The 14,107-nt window shown below is 39.8% G+C and overlaps 1 protein-coding gene across 7 annotated transcripts in view; it reads left to right on the forward strand.

Moving 5' to 3' along the window:
• RTN1 (reticulon 1) overlaps positions 1 to 13,344 on the forward strand; it is a 468,840-nt gene extending 455,496 nt beyond the window's left edge. For 6 of the 7 annotated variants that reach the window (XM_032246119.1, XM_032246116.1, XM_032246117.1 and 3 more), the window contains 6 exons: positions 1,256 to 1,463; positions 3,570 to 3,708; positions 5,175 to 5,244; positions 5,827 to 5,873; positions 5,960 to 6,018; positions 12,540 to 13,344. In XM_032246119.1, coding sequence (XP_032102010.1) covers positions 1,256 to 1,463; positions 3,570 to 3,708; positions 5,175 to 5,244; positions 5,827 to 5,873; positions 5,960 to 6,018; positions 12,540 to 12,582 — 566 coding nt within the window. In that variant the 3' untranslated portion in view covers positions 12,583 to 13,344. The remainder of the gene's footprint in view (positions 1 to 1,255; positions 1,464 to 3,569; positions 3,709 to 5,174; positions 5,245 to 5,826; positions 5,874 to 5,959; positions 6,019 to 12,539) is intronic. The other variant, XM_032246118.1, reaches the window with a different exon arrangement.
• Positions 13,345 to 14,107: the final 763 nt, after the last annotated feature.

Consider the following 14,107-nt stretch of genomic DNA (forward strand, 5'->3'; position numbering starts at 1 on the left):
GAGAGGGTTAGTACTTTAATCTGCAAAATTCCTTATGTCACCTCTCCTGGCTTGCATTCTTATGAGGGCATGTGACTTTTTCAAAACTGTTCTTTCAAGCTAATTACATACCCATGTCAGATGGGAGTAGCTCCCTGCTCTCTTCAACCTGGTCAATTCTCTCTTCCTATAAGCAAATGACCGTAGTCTAATTCTGTAAACCGGGTGTCTGTAGGTACACTGCAGGTGAAGCTGGCAGTACAAACCACTTCCATTTACATTTGGTTGTGAGATGGGAATTTTGCATCTTATTTCTCTTCCTTAAAATTGATTGGCATAATATTCTATGAAAACCATTTGTCACGTGCCCAATTGGCGATGGCATGATCTCGGTTCACTGCAATCTCAGCTTCCCAGGTTCAGGCAATTCTCCTCCCTCAGCCTCCCAAGTAGCTGGGACTACAGGCACCCACCACCACGCCTGGCTTAATGTTTTATATTTTAAGTAGAGACAGAGTCTCACCATGTTGGCTAGGCTGATCTCAAACTCCTGACCTCAGATAATCCACCCACCTCAGCCTCCCAAAGTGCTGGGATTACAGACATGAGCCACCTTACCCAGCCTCCAGGGTCTCTTGACACCACCACTAACTTGTCAGTTTTGCTCTTGTTTTGGAGGCAGGCCATGTCTTTGTCCGGATGTATATGGTATTGGCTGGCAACTCCTGACCTTCCTCTGTGCTTCCGAAGACACCACTTCTCCCAGACCTTTCTTTTCATTGTTGCTGCCCATTCTCAGCAGCAGGGACATTTGTATGACCAGTATGTACATCTAAAGGCCACCATTGAGTCATAAAATTGTCAGCACAGCAGTAAGATGCACGCATAAGCAATGCTATCTGAAAGAGGAGAACAGGTACTTCACAGAGTCCTCTGTATTTTCAAGTTTCTTTCAAAGTCACATAATTCGGGCCACTGTGTGGATAGTGTAGCCCACAGAGCTATAGCTATCACAATATGGTCAATGGGGATTCAACAGTCTTTTCTTATATGTGAATTTGTGAATTATCCTCAAGGGTAGAAATGATTCTTCCAAACCAAAGTGGAATGACAGTAAGTGCCCTTGGTATAGCCGTGTGCCTGCTCACTTGTGTTTAGGAATCCAGATGCCAGGTGAGAACCCACAGCAACCACAGTTTGGTGGAGTGAGCCACAGCGGTTCATGTGGTGGCACTGTGGGAGCTCAGCAGGGTGTGTTTTGTGTCTTCTCCTGCAGCTATTGACCTGCTGTACTGGCGGGACATCAAGCAGACGGGCATCGTGTTTGGGAGTTTCCTGCTGCTGCTCTTCTCCCTGACCCAGTTCAGCGTGGTGAGCGTCGTGGCCTACCTGGCCCTGGCTGCGCTCTCAGCCACCATCAGTTTCCGCATCTACAAGTCTGTTTTACAAGCTGTGCAGAAAACCGACGAGGGCCACCCTTTCAAGTGAGTGCCTCAACTGAGGAGCCCTCACCCCCCAAGCAGGGGCTTTTCCCCTCACCTGTATTTCAGCTCACAGATGCACTTGAGTCATGTTTCTCTGAGACCCAACAGACCTCTTAGAGTCTCCCCTAACACCTTGTCTTTGAGTATATAACATTGCTGGTGAATTTGTGAAACAAATTTGATTATTCTTATTCTAATACTTATTGCTTTGTTGAGTTTTCATATGTATTTACTTCTAACAGTAATCATAATCCAACAATTACTTAATCCTCTTAACTATATGAGAAAGGCACAGCAGGCATTTTCATTCCTATTTACAAGTGGGAACACTGAGGTTCCAAGAAGTAATGTGACATGCTCAAGGCCAGGTGGCCAGTAAATAGCACGAAACCAGGACTAGAGTATTTGGAATTTTGTTTCCATGCTCTTCTCTAGAAGTTTAACACCAAAGGACCAACCTTCTGAGGGGGTGCAGCGTTCATGAACAGATTTATCATATATCCTTCTCTGCATTTTTATACTGGGGAAAACCTGATTTGAATGCACATTGAAGAGGAGGAAATACAAAAATAAAAGGGCAGTCTACTAAGAGGATATATGACATGTGGCAGAGGGAGGTGTTAGCACTGCCACCTGCTATAACAGAATACCATAGACTGAGTGGCTTATAAGCAACAGAAATCTATTTCTCACAGTTCTAGAGGCTGGGAAATCCAAGATTAGGGTGCCAGCAGGGTTGGGTTCTGTTGAGGGCCCTCGCCTGGGTTGCAGATTGCCAATTCCTCACTGTATCCCACTTTTACTGTGGGATGGAGTGAACAAGTTCCCTTGGGCCTCTTTTCTAAGGGCACTAATCCCATTTGTGAGGGCTGCACACTCATGATCTAATCACCTTCCGAAGGCACCACCTCCTAACACTGTCACATTGGAGCTTAAGATTTCAACATGAATTTGGGGAGGACACATTCAGTCCATAATACTCCTGAAAACTCAAGCCAAATACTGCTTTACTCTTTTTATCTCAACACAGAGTTAAGTAAGCACTTAAAGCACTCTAGGAGTATCCTCTAGGTAGATAATAGGTGCTGTCTTAAAGCAGAGGAAAGGAGGGAGGAAGGATGGATCTCTCTGGAGGAGCTTGGCCAAGCTGAAGAGGCTTAAGCTGGGATGATATTTGTCTATTTGTATTTTACATGTTTTTCCCACCCAAGAGTTAAATTTAACAGTTTTTAACTAATGAAAAATGTTATTACTAAAAATACCACTCAGTAGAACCCATAAGTATTTGAATATGGCCCAGGTCACTTGAGTTTTCAGTGCTCTTTCGATAAACCTGGAAGTAAATCCAGAATTTAAACATGAATTCTTAGAGTTCTTTTTTTTTTTTTTTTTTGAGACAGAGTTTCACTCTTGTTACCCAGGCTGGAGTGCAATGGCGCGATCTCGGCTCACCGCAACCTCCGCCTCCTGGGTTCAGGCAATTCTCCTGCCTCAGCCTCCTGAGTAGCTGGGATTATAGGCACGCACCACCATGCCCAGCTAATTTTTTGTATTTTTAGTAGAGACGGGGTTTCACCATGTTGACCAGGTTGGTCTCGATCTCTTGACCTCGTGATCCACCCGCCTCGGCCTCCCAAAGTGCTGGGATTACAGGCGTGAGCCACCGCGCCCGGCCCAAATTCTTAGAGTTCTTAAGAGGAACAGTCGGCAGCTAGGATTTTGGGCTATCTCAACTACTTTAAAAAGATAATTTATCTCCATGAAGTTATGTATGGAGAATTCAGCAAATGAGCTGATTTTGCACTGATTTTTTTTCTCTGGTCCCAGCTGGTTTCTCTGAATTTTCAGCCTTCCCATGCTATTTCTTAGATAGCCAGAAACAGTCACAATGCTCCACTGAGAACCATGCTTTCTGTGTTCCCAGTGCACTGGAAGCAGATGTGGATGGTGCCCTGTGGCCCTTGCTGGCTGGCATAGCCCCCCAGAGATGTCCCCGCCCTCACTCTCAGAGTGAGAAAAGGAACACTCAACTATTAATGGGGGGTGTGGCAGCCTGTCTCATGATTCCCTCTGATGAAATTCTCTGTGGGAATGGTTTGTTGACAGGGCCTACTTGGAGCTTGAGATCACCCTTTCTCAGGAGCAGATTCAGAAGTACACGGACTGCCTGCAGTTCTACGTGAACAGCACACTTAAGGAACTGAGGAGGCTCTTCCTTGTCCAGGACCTGGTGGATTCCTTAAAAGTACAGTTGCTTAAGCTGCTTACTTTACAATCTTGACTGTTATTTTCCCTAAAAGTATAATACTATAAACTGCTACATCACAGAGAATGAAAACCAAGTGCTAATTATATTCTAGAGTCAGAAGACCTCCAGTTGTATGACACCAAGAAACAGTCTAATCCCTTCATTGTACCAATGATGAAACTGTGGCTCAGAGAGATGAAAACATTTCAGGGTTTCCCAGTGAGTCACTAGCAGAGCTGGAATCAAACCTAGGTCACATAGCTTCTAGCTCTACAGTCTTTACAATGCACCAGATTTCTCCTTAAACCATTTTTAGTTCCTCCAACAATTTCCCAAAATTAATGTTAATATAAAAAATTCTAGATAGGGAATGTGAAAAACATATATTTTTGCATTGAAGGAAACTCTGGATTCTGCAAATATTAATAGTAAGACCTCGAAGTGTGCTTACATAGTTACAGCTGGGAGACTGAGCCATCTGAAGGGTACAGGTATGCCCAGCCCCTCACTTGATGAGGATCAGAAGCACCTGGGGCTCTCACTGAATTTGCTGGGTTCCTTTCAACAAGCTGCTTTGGCCTCCTGGTGATTTACAGTAGAATCCAAGTTAGTCAATTGTGATTCGGCATAGCCATAAGCAAAGCTGGGAAAGCCCAGGCAAGGTAGTTGTGAGGGTTCTGTGCTCCCAGAGCACTTTGTACACACCATGGCAGGGGCTTGTACTGGGAGCTGTTTGGTAGCTGTTCAAGGAAGGGCAGAAGGAAAAATGAAAAATGCGGGTTTGACCCTCAAAATGCTTTACTGGAATAATGACTTGCCATATAATGACTGAAGAGAGATAACAGGGCAATTATAATTACTTACCTTAGTGCTTTAAGGTCATGGTTGTATTTGTAATGTAAAAATGGTAGGCCAGAACAGGGGTCAGCAAACCTTATCCACGAAGAGCCAGATGGTAGATATTTTAGGCTTTGCACGCCACACTATCTGTGGCACCTTTTCAACTTTGCCATTGTAGTACAAAAGCAGAAAAAGACAATAGAAAGAGGAAGAGCTTGACTATGTGCCCATAAAACTTAATGAACACTGATAATTTGATTCAATATCATTTCACATATTAGAAAATAGTACTCTTGTTTTATTTTATTTGACCATTTAAAAATGTGAAAATCATTGTTAACTCGTGGGCATATACAAAAACAGGTCAAGGGCCACAGCTTGCTGACCCCTGGCCTAGATTATTTCCTGTGTCTCTCAAACCTTATCACAAAGTGGTCCAAAGGTTTCCAAGAGAACTAAAGACTGCATCTCCTTTCAATGATTCTGTGAAGAGCTTTCAACACCTTTCATTGACTATTGAAATCATGATGTATTCTGACTCAAATATGAATCTAGGTAAAAGTCAATGATATGAGACTCTTCTTGTCAGGAAGGGTTTTAGGAACAATGCTTTTGTTCTTCAGTTCGCAGTCCTGATGTGGCTCCTGACCTACGTTGGCGCTCTCTTCAATGGCCTGACCCTGCTGCTCATGGGTAAGAGCAGATGAGAGTATATACATCTTCCTTCACATCCTCTGTGAAAACGCTGCTTCCTAGGCTGTAAGCTTTTCATTTGTTTAAAGAGATTCCTAGGAACAAATGCCAGATATATCTGAGTACAGAGCACTTCTCTTACTGTCATAGTTCAATTAAAGTGTGTAATATATATTATACACTAATAATGAATTCTTAAGTCTAAAGGTTTTTTTTTTTTTTTTTCTTCAAACATAACTGGCTTCTTTTTGGCTTATAATATATATTTGGATCTGTTTACAGTGGCAGCAATGGATAGAGATTCATTTGCATCTTGGGAGGGGAAAGTGTATCCTAATTCTAGTAATAATTACAAAATACCTGTATAGGGCTCAGCATCATTTTATTTTCCCTATGAACTGCCCGTCATCTTTTATCTAGAATTCTGGATATTGCTTCCCAAAATAGGGGATAAAAAATAAAATAAAGTGCTGGATATTCCAAATAATGCTATAATATCATATAACAATATAAAAATGTATCTATAAGTGTATTCTTATTGATAACTCAGAATTTTAATACTGTATTTGTTTTTCATCCCAGCTGTGGTTTCAATGTTTACTCTACCTGTAGTGTATGTTAAGCACCAGGTAAGTTCTATGTGATGTCAAACAATGACATAAAATTTTGACCTCATGATCTTTGGATGTGCTCATTATTTTTTTTCTCTGTGTAGGCACAGATTGACCAATATCTGGGACTTGTGAGGACTCACATAAATGCTGTTGTGGCAAAGTAAGTCACATAGGGCAATGTATAAGATCCAATGAGTAGATTAGGATAGGGGTAATGAGAAGATAGTAAAATGACAGATTAATTTAAGTTTTTTAACTCTCAATTAAATAAAACCCCATGGTTTATTTCAAGTTTCACAGTGAGTTTTAATGAATGAATGATATTAAGCTCCATCTAAGGACTGCCCCATGTACAAGAACAAGATGCATTGGAGGAAGGAGGAAAACTTGATTCCAAAAATAAAATTAACAGTGTAATTCAAATAAAAACAATTAAGTTAACATTTTTAATCCTTTAAACAATGAATGGCACTAATTTTTAAGAAACATTAAAATTACTTTTAAACCTTGAATTATTTTAGAACTTTAAAATACATAAAATGTTTGCCAGCTAAATAACATCACACCATTTTAATTCAACAATTATGTGTATGTGTTTAATCCCATTGCTTTTTAAACCTGAGTCTTAAACAAGCCTTACTTTATGGCTACCTTACATATTAGGAGATAGAGATTTTAGTTTTACATATCAACAGCTAACATGGCCATTAAACTTAGGAGTTTTCCTTACTTCTTACATTACTATTTTTAGATGTATAGTCATCTAAAGTGATAGCTCTTATATTGCATTTTTATTCAATATTTTGCTTTATTAAAAAGCCAGCCTAATCTTCAACTACAAATACATATCACCAAAGGAGTAGACTTTTTCACAAAAACTCTATCTAATTATCCGATAATTATGTGGCTGGACCTAGGTGGGGGTCAGATTTAGAGAGAGGCATTTTAGATAGTTAAAGATGTATAATAACAAAATAAGAAAGGCCAATCACATTGAAGTTCCTCTGCCATTAGATTATATGTGATCTGCTTCAGTTATCTCCTGAAGTTTATAAACTTTTGTTTTTTACTATGTATTATTTACATTTTTTCTCTTGAATTCATTAGGAACTCATAGGGTTCTGTGTTGAATTTGGATCTGTGAGAGATCTACAACACATTTCAGAATGCCTGAACTTACCAGCTTGGACCCAGGTGTAACCAATACCTAATGAAAATCAACACATTAAGCATAAAATAATCATTTTATTTTATATTAAGAAATGGTAGCATAGCGCAGTATGAGACTTGGTGGCACCCAAACCTGTGGAGCCTATTTAAAAATACGAATTCCAAGACCCCACACAGACCTATATAATTAGAATTTCTAGGATTGGTGACCTGGAATTTTTATTTTAATGAACTTCCCAGGTGACTTTTTGGCAGCTAGAACTGTGTTCATAAACTACATTAAAGAACACCAGAATAGGGGTTTGGAAACTGGAAGATAGAAGTTCTAGACCTAAGTTGTCCAATACTTAGTTTGGGGATCACAAATCACATCTCTTACTTTTTCTTTTTTTTTTTTTTTTTTTTTTGAGACGGAGTTTCACTCATGTTACCCAGGCTGGAGTGCAATGGCGCGATCTCGGCTCACCGCAACCTCTGCCTCCTGGGTTCAGGCAATTCTCCTGCCTCAGCCTCCTGAGTAGCTGGGATTACAGGCACGCGCCACCATGCCCAGCTAATTTTTTGTATTTTTAGTAGAGACGGGGTTTCACCATGTTGACCAGGATGGTCTCGATCTCTTGACCTCGTGATCCACCCGCCTCAGCCTCCCAAAGTGCTGGGATTACAGGCTTGAGACAACGCGCCCGGCCTTATCTCTTACTTTTTCATTTGGTCTGTTGGTTGAGTCCAAAAAGAGGAGTACCTGTTATGTTCTGGAGACTTCATATGACAGGTACAGAGGGTATAAAGATAAATGAAATGATCTCAGCCCTAAAAGAGCTCTTAGCCTAGTGGTGCAGACAAAATTGTACAGAAATAAACTATAATAAAATATGATAAGTATAATAGAGCTGTATGAAATACGAAAGTCAGAGAGATGAAGAAACCATTGTTCCTTCCTGGACAGGATAGTGGAAAGCCATTAAGATAAGGTGGCATTTGACCTGGGCCTTGAAGGATGGGTAAACAGTCATCAGGTGGGTGATGAGAGGAAAGACATTGTAAGAGGAAGAGACAATAAAGCAAAGGCAGAGAAGCATGAAAATGTCAGTCACGTTCAAGAGGAAACTGTCAACCAGTGTGTCTAGAGCTTAAATGAGTCGAAAAATCAACTAGAAGGAATTTAGGAAGAGAGGCTGAGGCCAGGGGTGAATGCTCTGTGGGGTTTTGACTCCAACCCAACAGGAAATGGCCGGCCCTTGACGTTTTTAAGCAGGGGATTGATGTTATCAGATTTGTGCTTTTTAAATATCACTATGGCAGTTTAGTGAGAAAAGAATTGGAGAGGGGAAAGACTAGAGATTTCTCTAGGCGGCTATCATTATTCAAACGAAAGTGACAGGGGCATGGCCTGGTTAAAATGGAGGGAAAAGAGAGATGGCAGCGAATATAACGTATATACAATGTACTTGTTAAATTACAATTGGAAATCAAGGCTGTGAAAAGGAATGGAAAGGAAACATGTTAGCTATGACTAATGTGGCTTCTGTAATTGAGCTTCAGGTAGAGTTGGCTCTTAACTTCCCAGTAGCTGGGACAAAAAGAGAAACTCAGCAAGTTACATGGTTTTTACTATCTATCACAAAGGAGGAAACAACAGTTTTTCAAAATAACCTGTTTTGTCTGGCACTATATTTTGAAGGAAATTTCTTGGTAGGATCTTAACTCTAAGGCCTCTTCAACCTCTGAAATTCTAATTACACCTTAGAATAATTCCAGCAAAAGAACTTCCACCATTTTAGTGGAACAGTTAAGAACATGATCGTTAGAATCAGATAGACTAGGTTGAATCAGTTTCTAGCTTTTTTAGCTGTATAATCTCATCATGATGTTATATGACTCTAAGAGCCTGTTTCCTTATCTGTAAATTGGAAATGTTAATACCTCATAGAATTCTTGGTGGTTAAGTGAGGTCATGTCTATAAAGTATTCTTAACTAGAGGTAGGAAACCCTCAATATTATATATCATTGTCATCATCATCCATCCTATTACTGCTTAGAGATCACTTCATGGGGCATGGAGGTAGAGGACAGTCCCAGACTGGGCCAGTAGACCCCAGGGCCACTCTCTCCTCCATACTAAGCGACCCTGTCTAGGTCATTTTGCCATTGTGGTCTCAGTTTTCCAGCTTAAAATGGGGGTTGATAATATATAATAACACTTCTTAGAGTTTTGAAAGTGAGAAAAAAGGCCTCAAATTTCAAAAGGCAAAATAAATATTGTAGAGGAAATTAAAGCTTTAAGTAGGTGACACCATAATAAGAAATCTGCTTTAAGTAAATACAGTTCCCTATGTCTAGGTGAGTTACGTTTTAGAGTGATAAAATAGCCTATGACTTTACCTAGAAGCTCTCTTGGTGACCTTTGATAAATCTCATGGAGTAAAGGACATCCTGAAAACTGAAATTGGAAAGGAGCTGTCCTGATCTTCAAATGAGAAGAAAGAAAAGATTCCAGGCATTATCTCTGATAAATTGAAGGCCTAATTTCAAGCAAAAATCCAGATTGAATTAGTAAAACTGTAGATATTCAGAATAGATCATTATATGGTCACTAAACCCTGGGCTGATATAGACTGCCCTAGTCAGTGAGTATTCTGATTTTAGTGGGGATACTCAACAAGTCTTTCTGGTGTCCTTGTGGAGAAAAATGGAGATGTATGATCCAGATGATAGCACAGGTGGTAGAATTCTAGAAGGTTGAATAGTAGACCCTAAAGACCCTAAAGATGTTTATTAATTCATCAAATATGTGTCTGAGGCAAGGTATGTGCCACAGAGCCTTGCCTTTGATCCCATTACTTTCAATCCCATTACTTCCATGACTGTGTGAAGACAGATGAAATATCTTTATCAAAAGATATTTTGATACAGTTTGAAGTGAAAGAAAATTCAGAAGACAGTAAGCTCAAGATTCAAAATGAATGAAAGGATCTTGAGTAAGCTAGATTGCTGAATTAAAATCAATAAAATGAAATTAATAAGGAAAGTAAAGCCCTACATTTAGGTTTCTAAAAAGTCAGCATTATAGATATAGAATGCAGGGAGGGATAGATGAGAAAGGGTAACAGTAAGTGTGTATGTAAAAAATACCTTGGGGGTTTTAATTGATTGATTGGTCACAGCCAAATGTAAGTCAATAATGTGCTGAAGTATCTTTAAAAAATAAATGCAAGTTGAGTTGTTACTAGTAGGAGTACAAAGTCTAAATCAACAGAGGCCACAGTCACATTATATTCCATATTAGCCATCTCATATCTGTGTTCAATTTCAGGGTTGGACATTTTAACAGATGCATTAATACATTGGAGTAATGCCACAAAGTTGACCAGGGTACTATGGTATTAGAAATCTAATAGTAATGAGCAGTAATGAGCAGTGAAGAGCAAACTTTGCTGGGGATGACTACCCTGGAAAAGAGATGACTTTAAAAGGACACCATAGCCATTCTCAAATACTTGGAGGTCTAACATTGTAAAAGGAATAGTATTTCTCTTTTTCTCTAAAGAGCAATGAATGGAAATTTTAGAAGTTCTGAGATTTTAATATGAGAGAAAAGAGTAATGATTAGAGTTGTTCAATAATAGAGCCATCTGCCTCATAAAGGAGTGAGTTCCCTGACATTCATTCAAGTGTTCAAATAGAAGTTAGGTAGCCATCATTGCATGTGTCCTCTCTTGGCTCCTCCTACTCTTGTCTACCTCTCTTCTGGTCCTGTGACTTCAAAGGTTATTTTTGTATCTAGGGTTCCAAACGTGTGTCTCCAGCCCAGACCTCTTCAACTAAGCACCAGGCCTATCCACTTCTTTATGTAAGGTTTCTCTAAAGTGTCTCATAGCCAAACAGATTCAGATTCACATAGCCAAACATCTTGAAATCTCAACCAAGAACTTGTATTTCCTTCAGTCATCACCATCTTGGTCAATGCCATTTTCACCTCGTTTCTCAGACTAAAAACCAAAGAATCTTCATTGATTACTCTTCCTCTAATCCTAGCCTGTGCATTCAGTTCATCAACAGATCAGGTGGGTCCTGCAGCCTCATCTCCAAACTAATCCTGAGACTGTTCCACTGTCTTCATTTCCATGTCTACCATACAGTCCAGCCATTGCCATCTAGTACTTGGACTGCTATGGGTTTCTCTCCAACTATTCATTGCTTCTACTCCCATTTCCCTATTTTTTTCACACAGCCATCATCATGATCTTCTTACAACATTAATCAGATCACATCACTCCCCTACCTAAATTCATCAATAACTTCCCATCCCACAGGGGAGAATCTAAACTCCTTACCACAGCCCACAAGCTCCAACGCCCACCATCTGGTCCCTGCCTGCCTTTCAGACCTCCCCTATCCATGCCCCAAACACATGGGCTTCCATTCTGCTTGCCACCAGCTTGTCCTCTCTGTGATGCCTCTGCACTTGTTACTCCCTCTTCCTGAAACACTTCACATCTAGATCTTTGCCTGATGGCCCTTTCCTGTCCTCTGAGGATCAGTTTCTCAGATGAGTGGATTTAAAGGGGTGCTGCCCACCTTACCACTTTGCCCCTCACTGTCTGCCATACTGCCTTGATTTTCTTTATAGCAGTTGTCGCCATCTGAACTTCTATTGTCTTCTGGCTTATTTCTGTCTCCTCAATCCCTACAAGAATGAAAACTCCACAAGAGCAGGAATCTCTTCCCTTTTGTCGACCACTGAATTGCAGTACATGGAAGGGTACCTGGTGGCACAGAGGGAGGTCTCAATCAAAATCTGCACAATGAGCTCATAAATGTTCAAGTTAACAAAACACTTTCAGTGTAAACCTATCCTAAAATCATGCTGCCACATTGGGAGCATCACAGAATTTCAGGGACCCTGGCGATATCTAGTCTGTGCCATATTTTAATGATGAGTATTTAGGACAAGAAAAGTCCATTAGTTTGCCGGATGCCATGCAGCTAATTAATAGATCTGCCTGAGACTAGGACCCAGGTTTTTAAATTCCAGTTCTGGGTAGTTAGACTACTCTGAGGGTGAACATAGATTTCTTTTCCTATGTCCAACACAAGAACAGATTACATCCCTAGTTATATAATCATCTCTAGTTATGCTCATCTTCCTGGCATAGTTAGTAATAGCACTTTCTCTCTCTTTCTGAAGTGTCCCGGATGGGGGATAAATGATCACCCTAATTATATCACAGCTTCTGTAATCCTGAAACAAATCAACATGTTCATCTGCCTAAAAAGATCTAAAAAATGTGCCTTTCTTCCAATTCTCTTTTTTGTTGTTGTTATTTTCATTATCCAGTTTTTACTTTCTTATTGCTTTATATAAGAGTATTTACAGACATACATAGGTAAAAATGATATCTTCTGGAATATTAAACTCTTTGGTCACTTAGCTAATTAAAGCAACAACACATAAAATGATTTCATTAATAACACTTGTGATTTACTACCTTTTGATACTGTCTTTTTAGGATTCAGGCTAAAATCCCAGGCGCTAAGAGGCACGCTGAGTAAACTGATATCGCACCGGGGACTGGACACAAACAGGAATGTCTGAAGTGGTAACAGCTCCCTTCTTACTCGTTACTGCAAATTGATTGTGCCCCCTTCCCCCCAGTACCATAATCTTAGAGACAAACCTTAAAACAGCTGTTTTTAGGCTGTTCCTTGTACTCTTAGGATATTTGAGTCACTTGTGTCAACCACTAAAGTATAGAGAAAAGTGTATTAGATGTGGTTTTTAATTTTGTGTTGCTAAAAAAAAGTGCATGATGGTGAGAGCCCAAGTTATCTTTCCTTCTTTGGTGTTCTTCTTCTCTTCTCTGCAATGCTTCTGTAGCTTCTAACGTTCCCGTGGCTAGGCCTTTCCTGCTGAGTGCTCTGATGCAATAGTGGAAATCGCTTACATGTCCTTGGGTTGCTGGTTGGATTAATCTTTAATAACAATATATAGAATTGTAGACTGATGTTTTAGCATTTTTCCAACACACACAACGTAAAAATAAAAACAGTCGACCGTACTTATGGTAATCAGTTTTGTATAACTTAAAATAATTAAATAAATGAATAAACCCAAAACGAACATGCAATACTTTTGTTGTATGGGATTGGTGCGCTGATTTACATGTATGGTTACTAAAAAGTACCAGCATGTTAACTTTATTACAATTTGTATTACTTTCTCTGTAGTTCCTAATGGATTCAATTACGGACTCTGGATATTTGCACTTATGTACTTGATACTGAATGCATAAATAAATGTTACTAAATGTAGAATGTTTTCCCTCTCTTCTCATGCATGGTCTTACTGGAAAGCACAAAAGCTCAAAGTGATGAAGCCACTTGATGACATTCTGGGAGGGCTGGGAGCAACTGCTCACCTTATTCTCTCTCCAGGACTGTAGAGTCAAACCCCAACCTGGCTTATGGTTTTTCTGAGTCATTAATAGAAAACTGAACAGTGGTAAACTGTAAATCATTCTTTATATTTTACTGTGTGGAGTGGATGCAGATATTTTAAATAGTTTTTTTAAAAACTTGAAAGTGATATAAATCCTTACATAAACTTTACAGCAAATATGCAGCAAAAACACTGGCAAAAACAATTGTAATTGCTGTGAACACACCCTTGTAGTAATTACTTACTAAGCACCAAATGTTTGCTAAGCCCTAAGAAAAGGGCTGTGAATAAGAGAGATGACAATTGCTGTCCTCACCACGTAAAGTCTTCTAATAATTTTCTCACCACTTTTTGTACAAGTCCAGTTGCATATTTTGTTTCACTGCTACAATCAGATGTCGAAGACGAAGAGGTAGAAGTGAATGAAAGGAGTGGCAATTCGAGAAGAAAATAAATGATTGCTTATAAAAAGCTGCCTTTTACCAGTTTTACACATGGGTTCAGTAAATATTTGTGGAGTTACCCTTCTGTACAAAGTGGTGTGAAGATTACAAGGGCCGCTTGACAGTGTGCCAGCAGCCAGACGCTCTGGTCACTGTGCTGGGGGAGAGGGTAGGTGGCCATGTGGAAATGCTAACT

Source organism: Sapajus apella, unplaced genomic scaffold (assembly GCF_009761245.1).
Source record: "Sapajus apella isolate SASKATOON/1434 unplaced genomic scaffold, GSC_monkey_1.0 scaffold59, whole genome shotgun sequence".
Taxonomy (NCBI): Eukaryota; Metazoa; Chordata; class Mammalia; order Primates; family Cebidae; genus Sapajus; species Sapajus apella.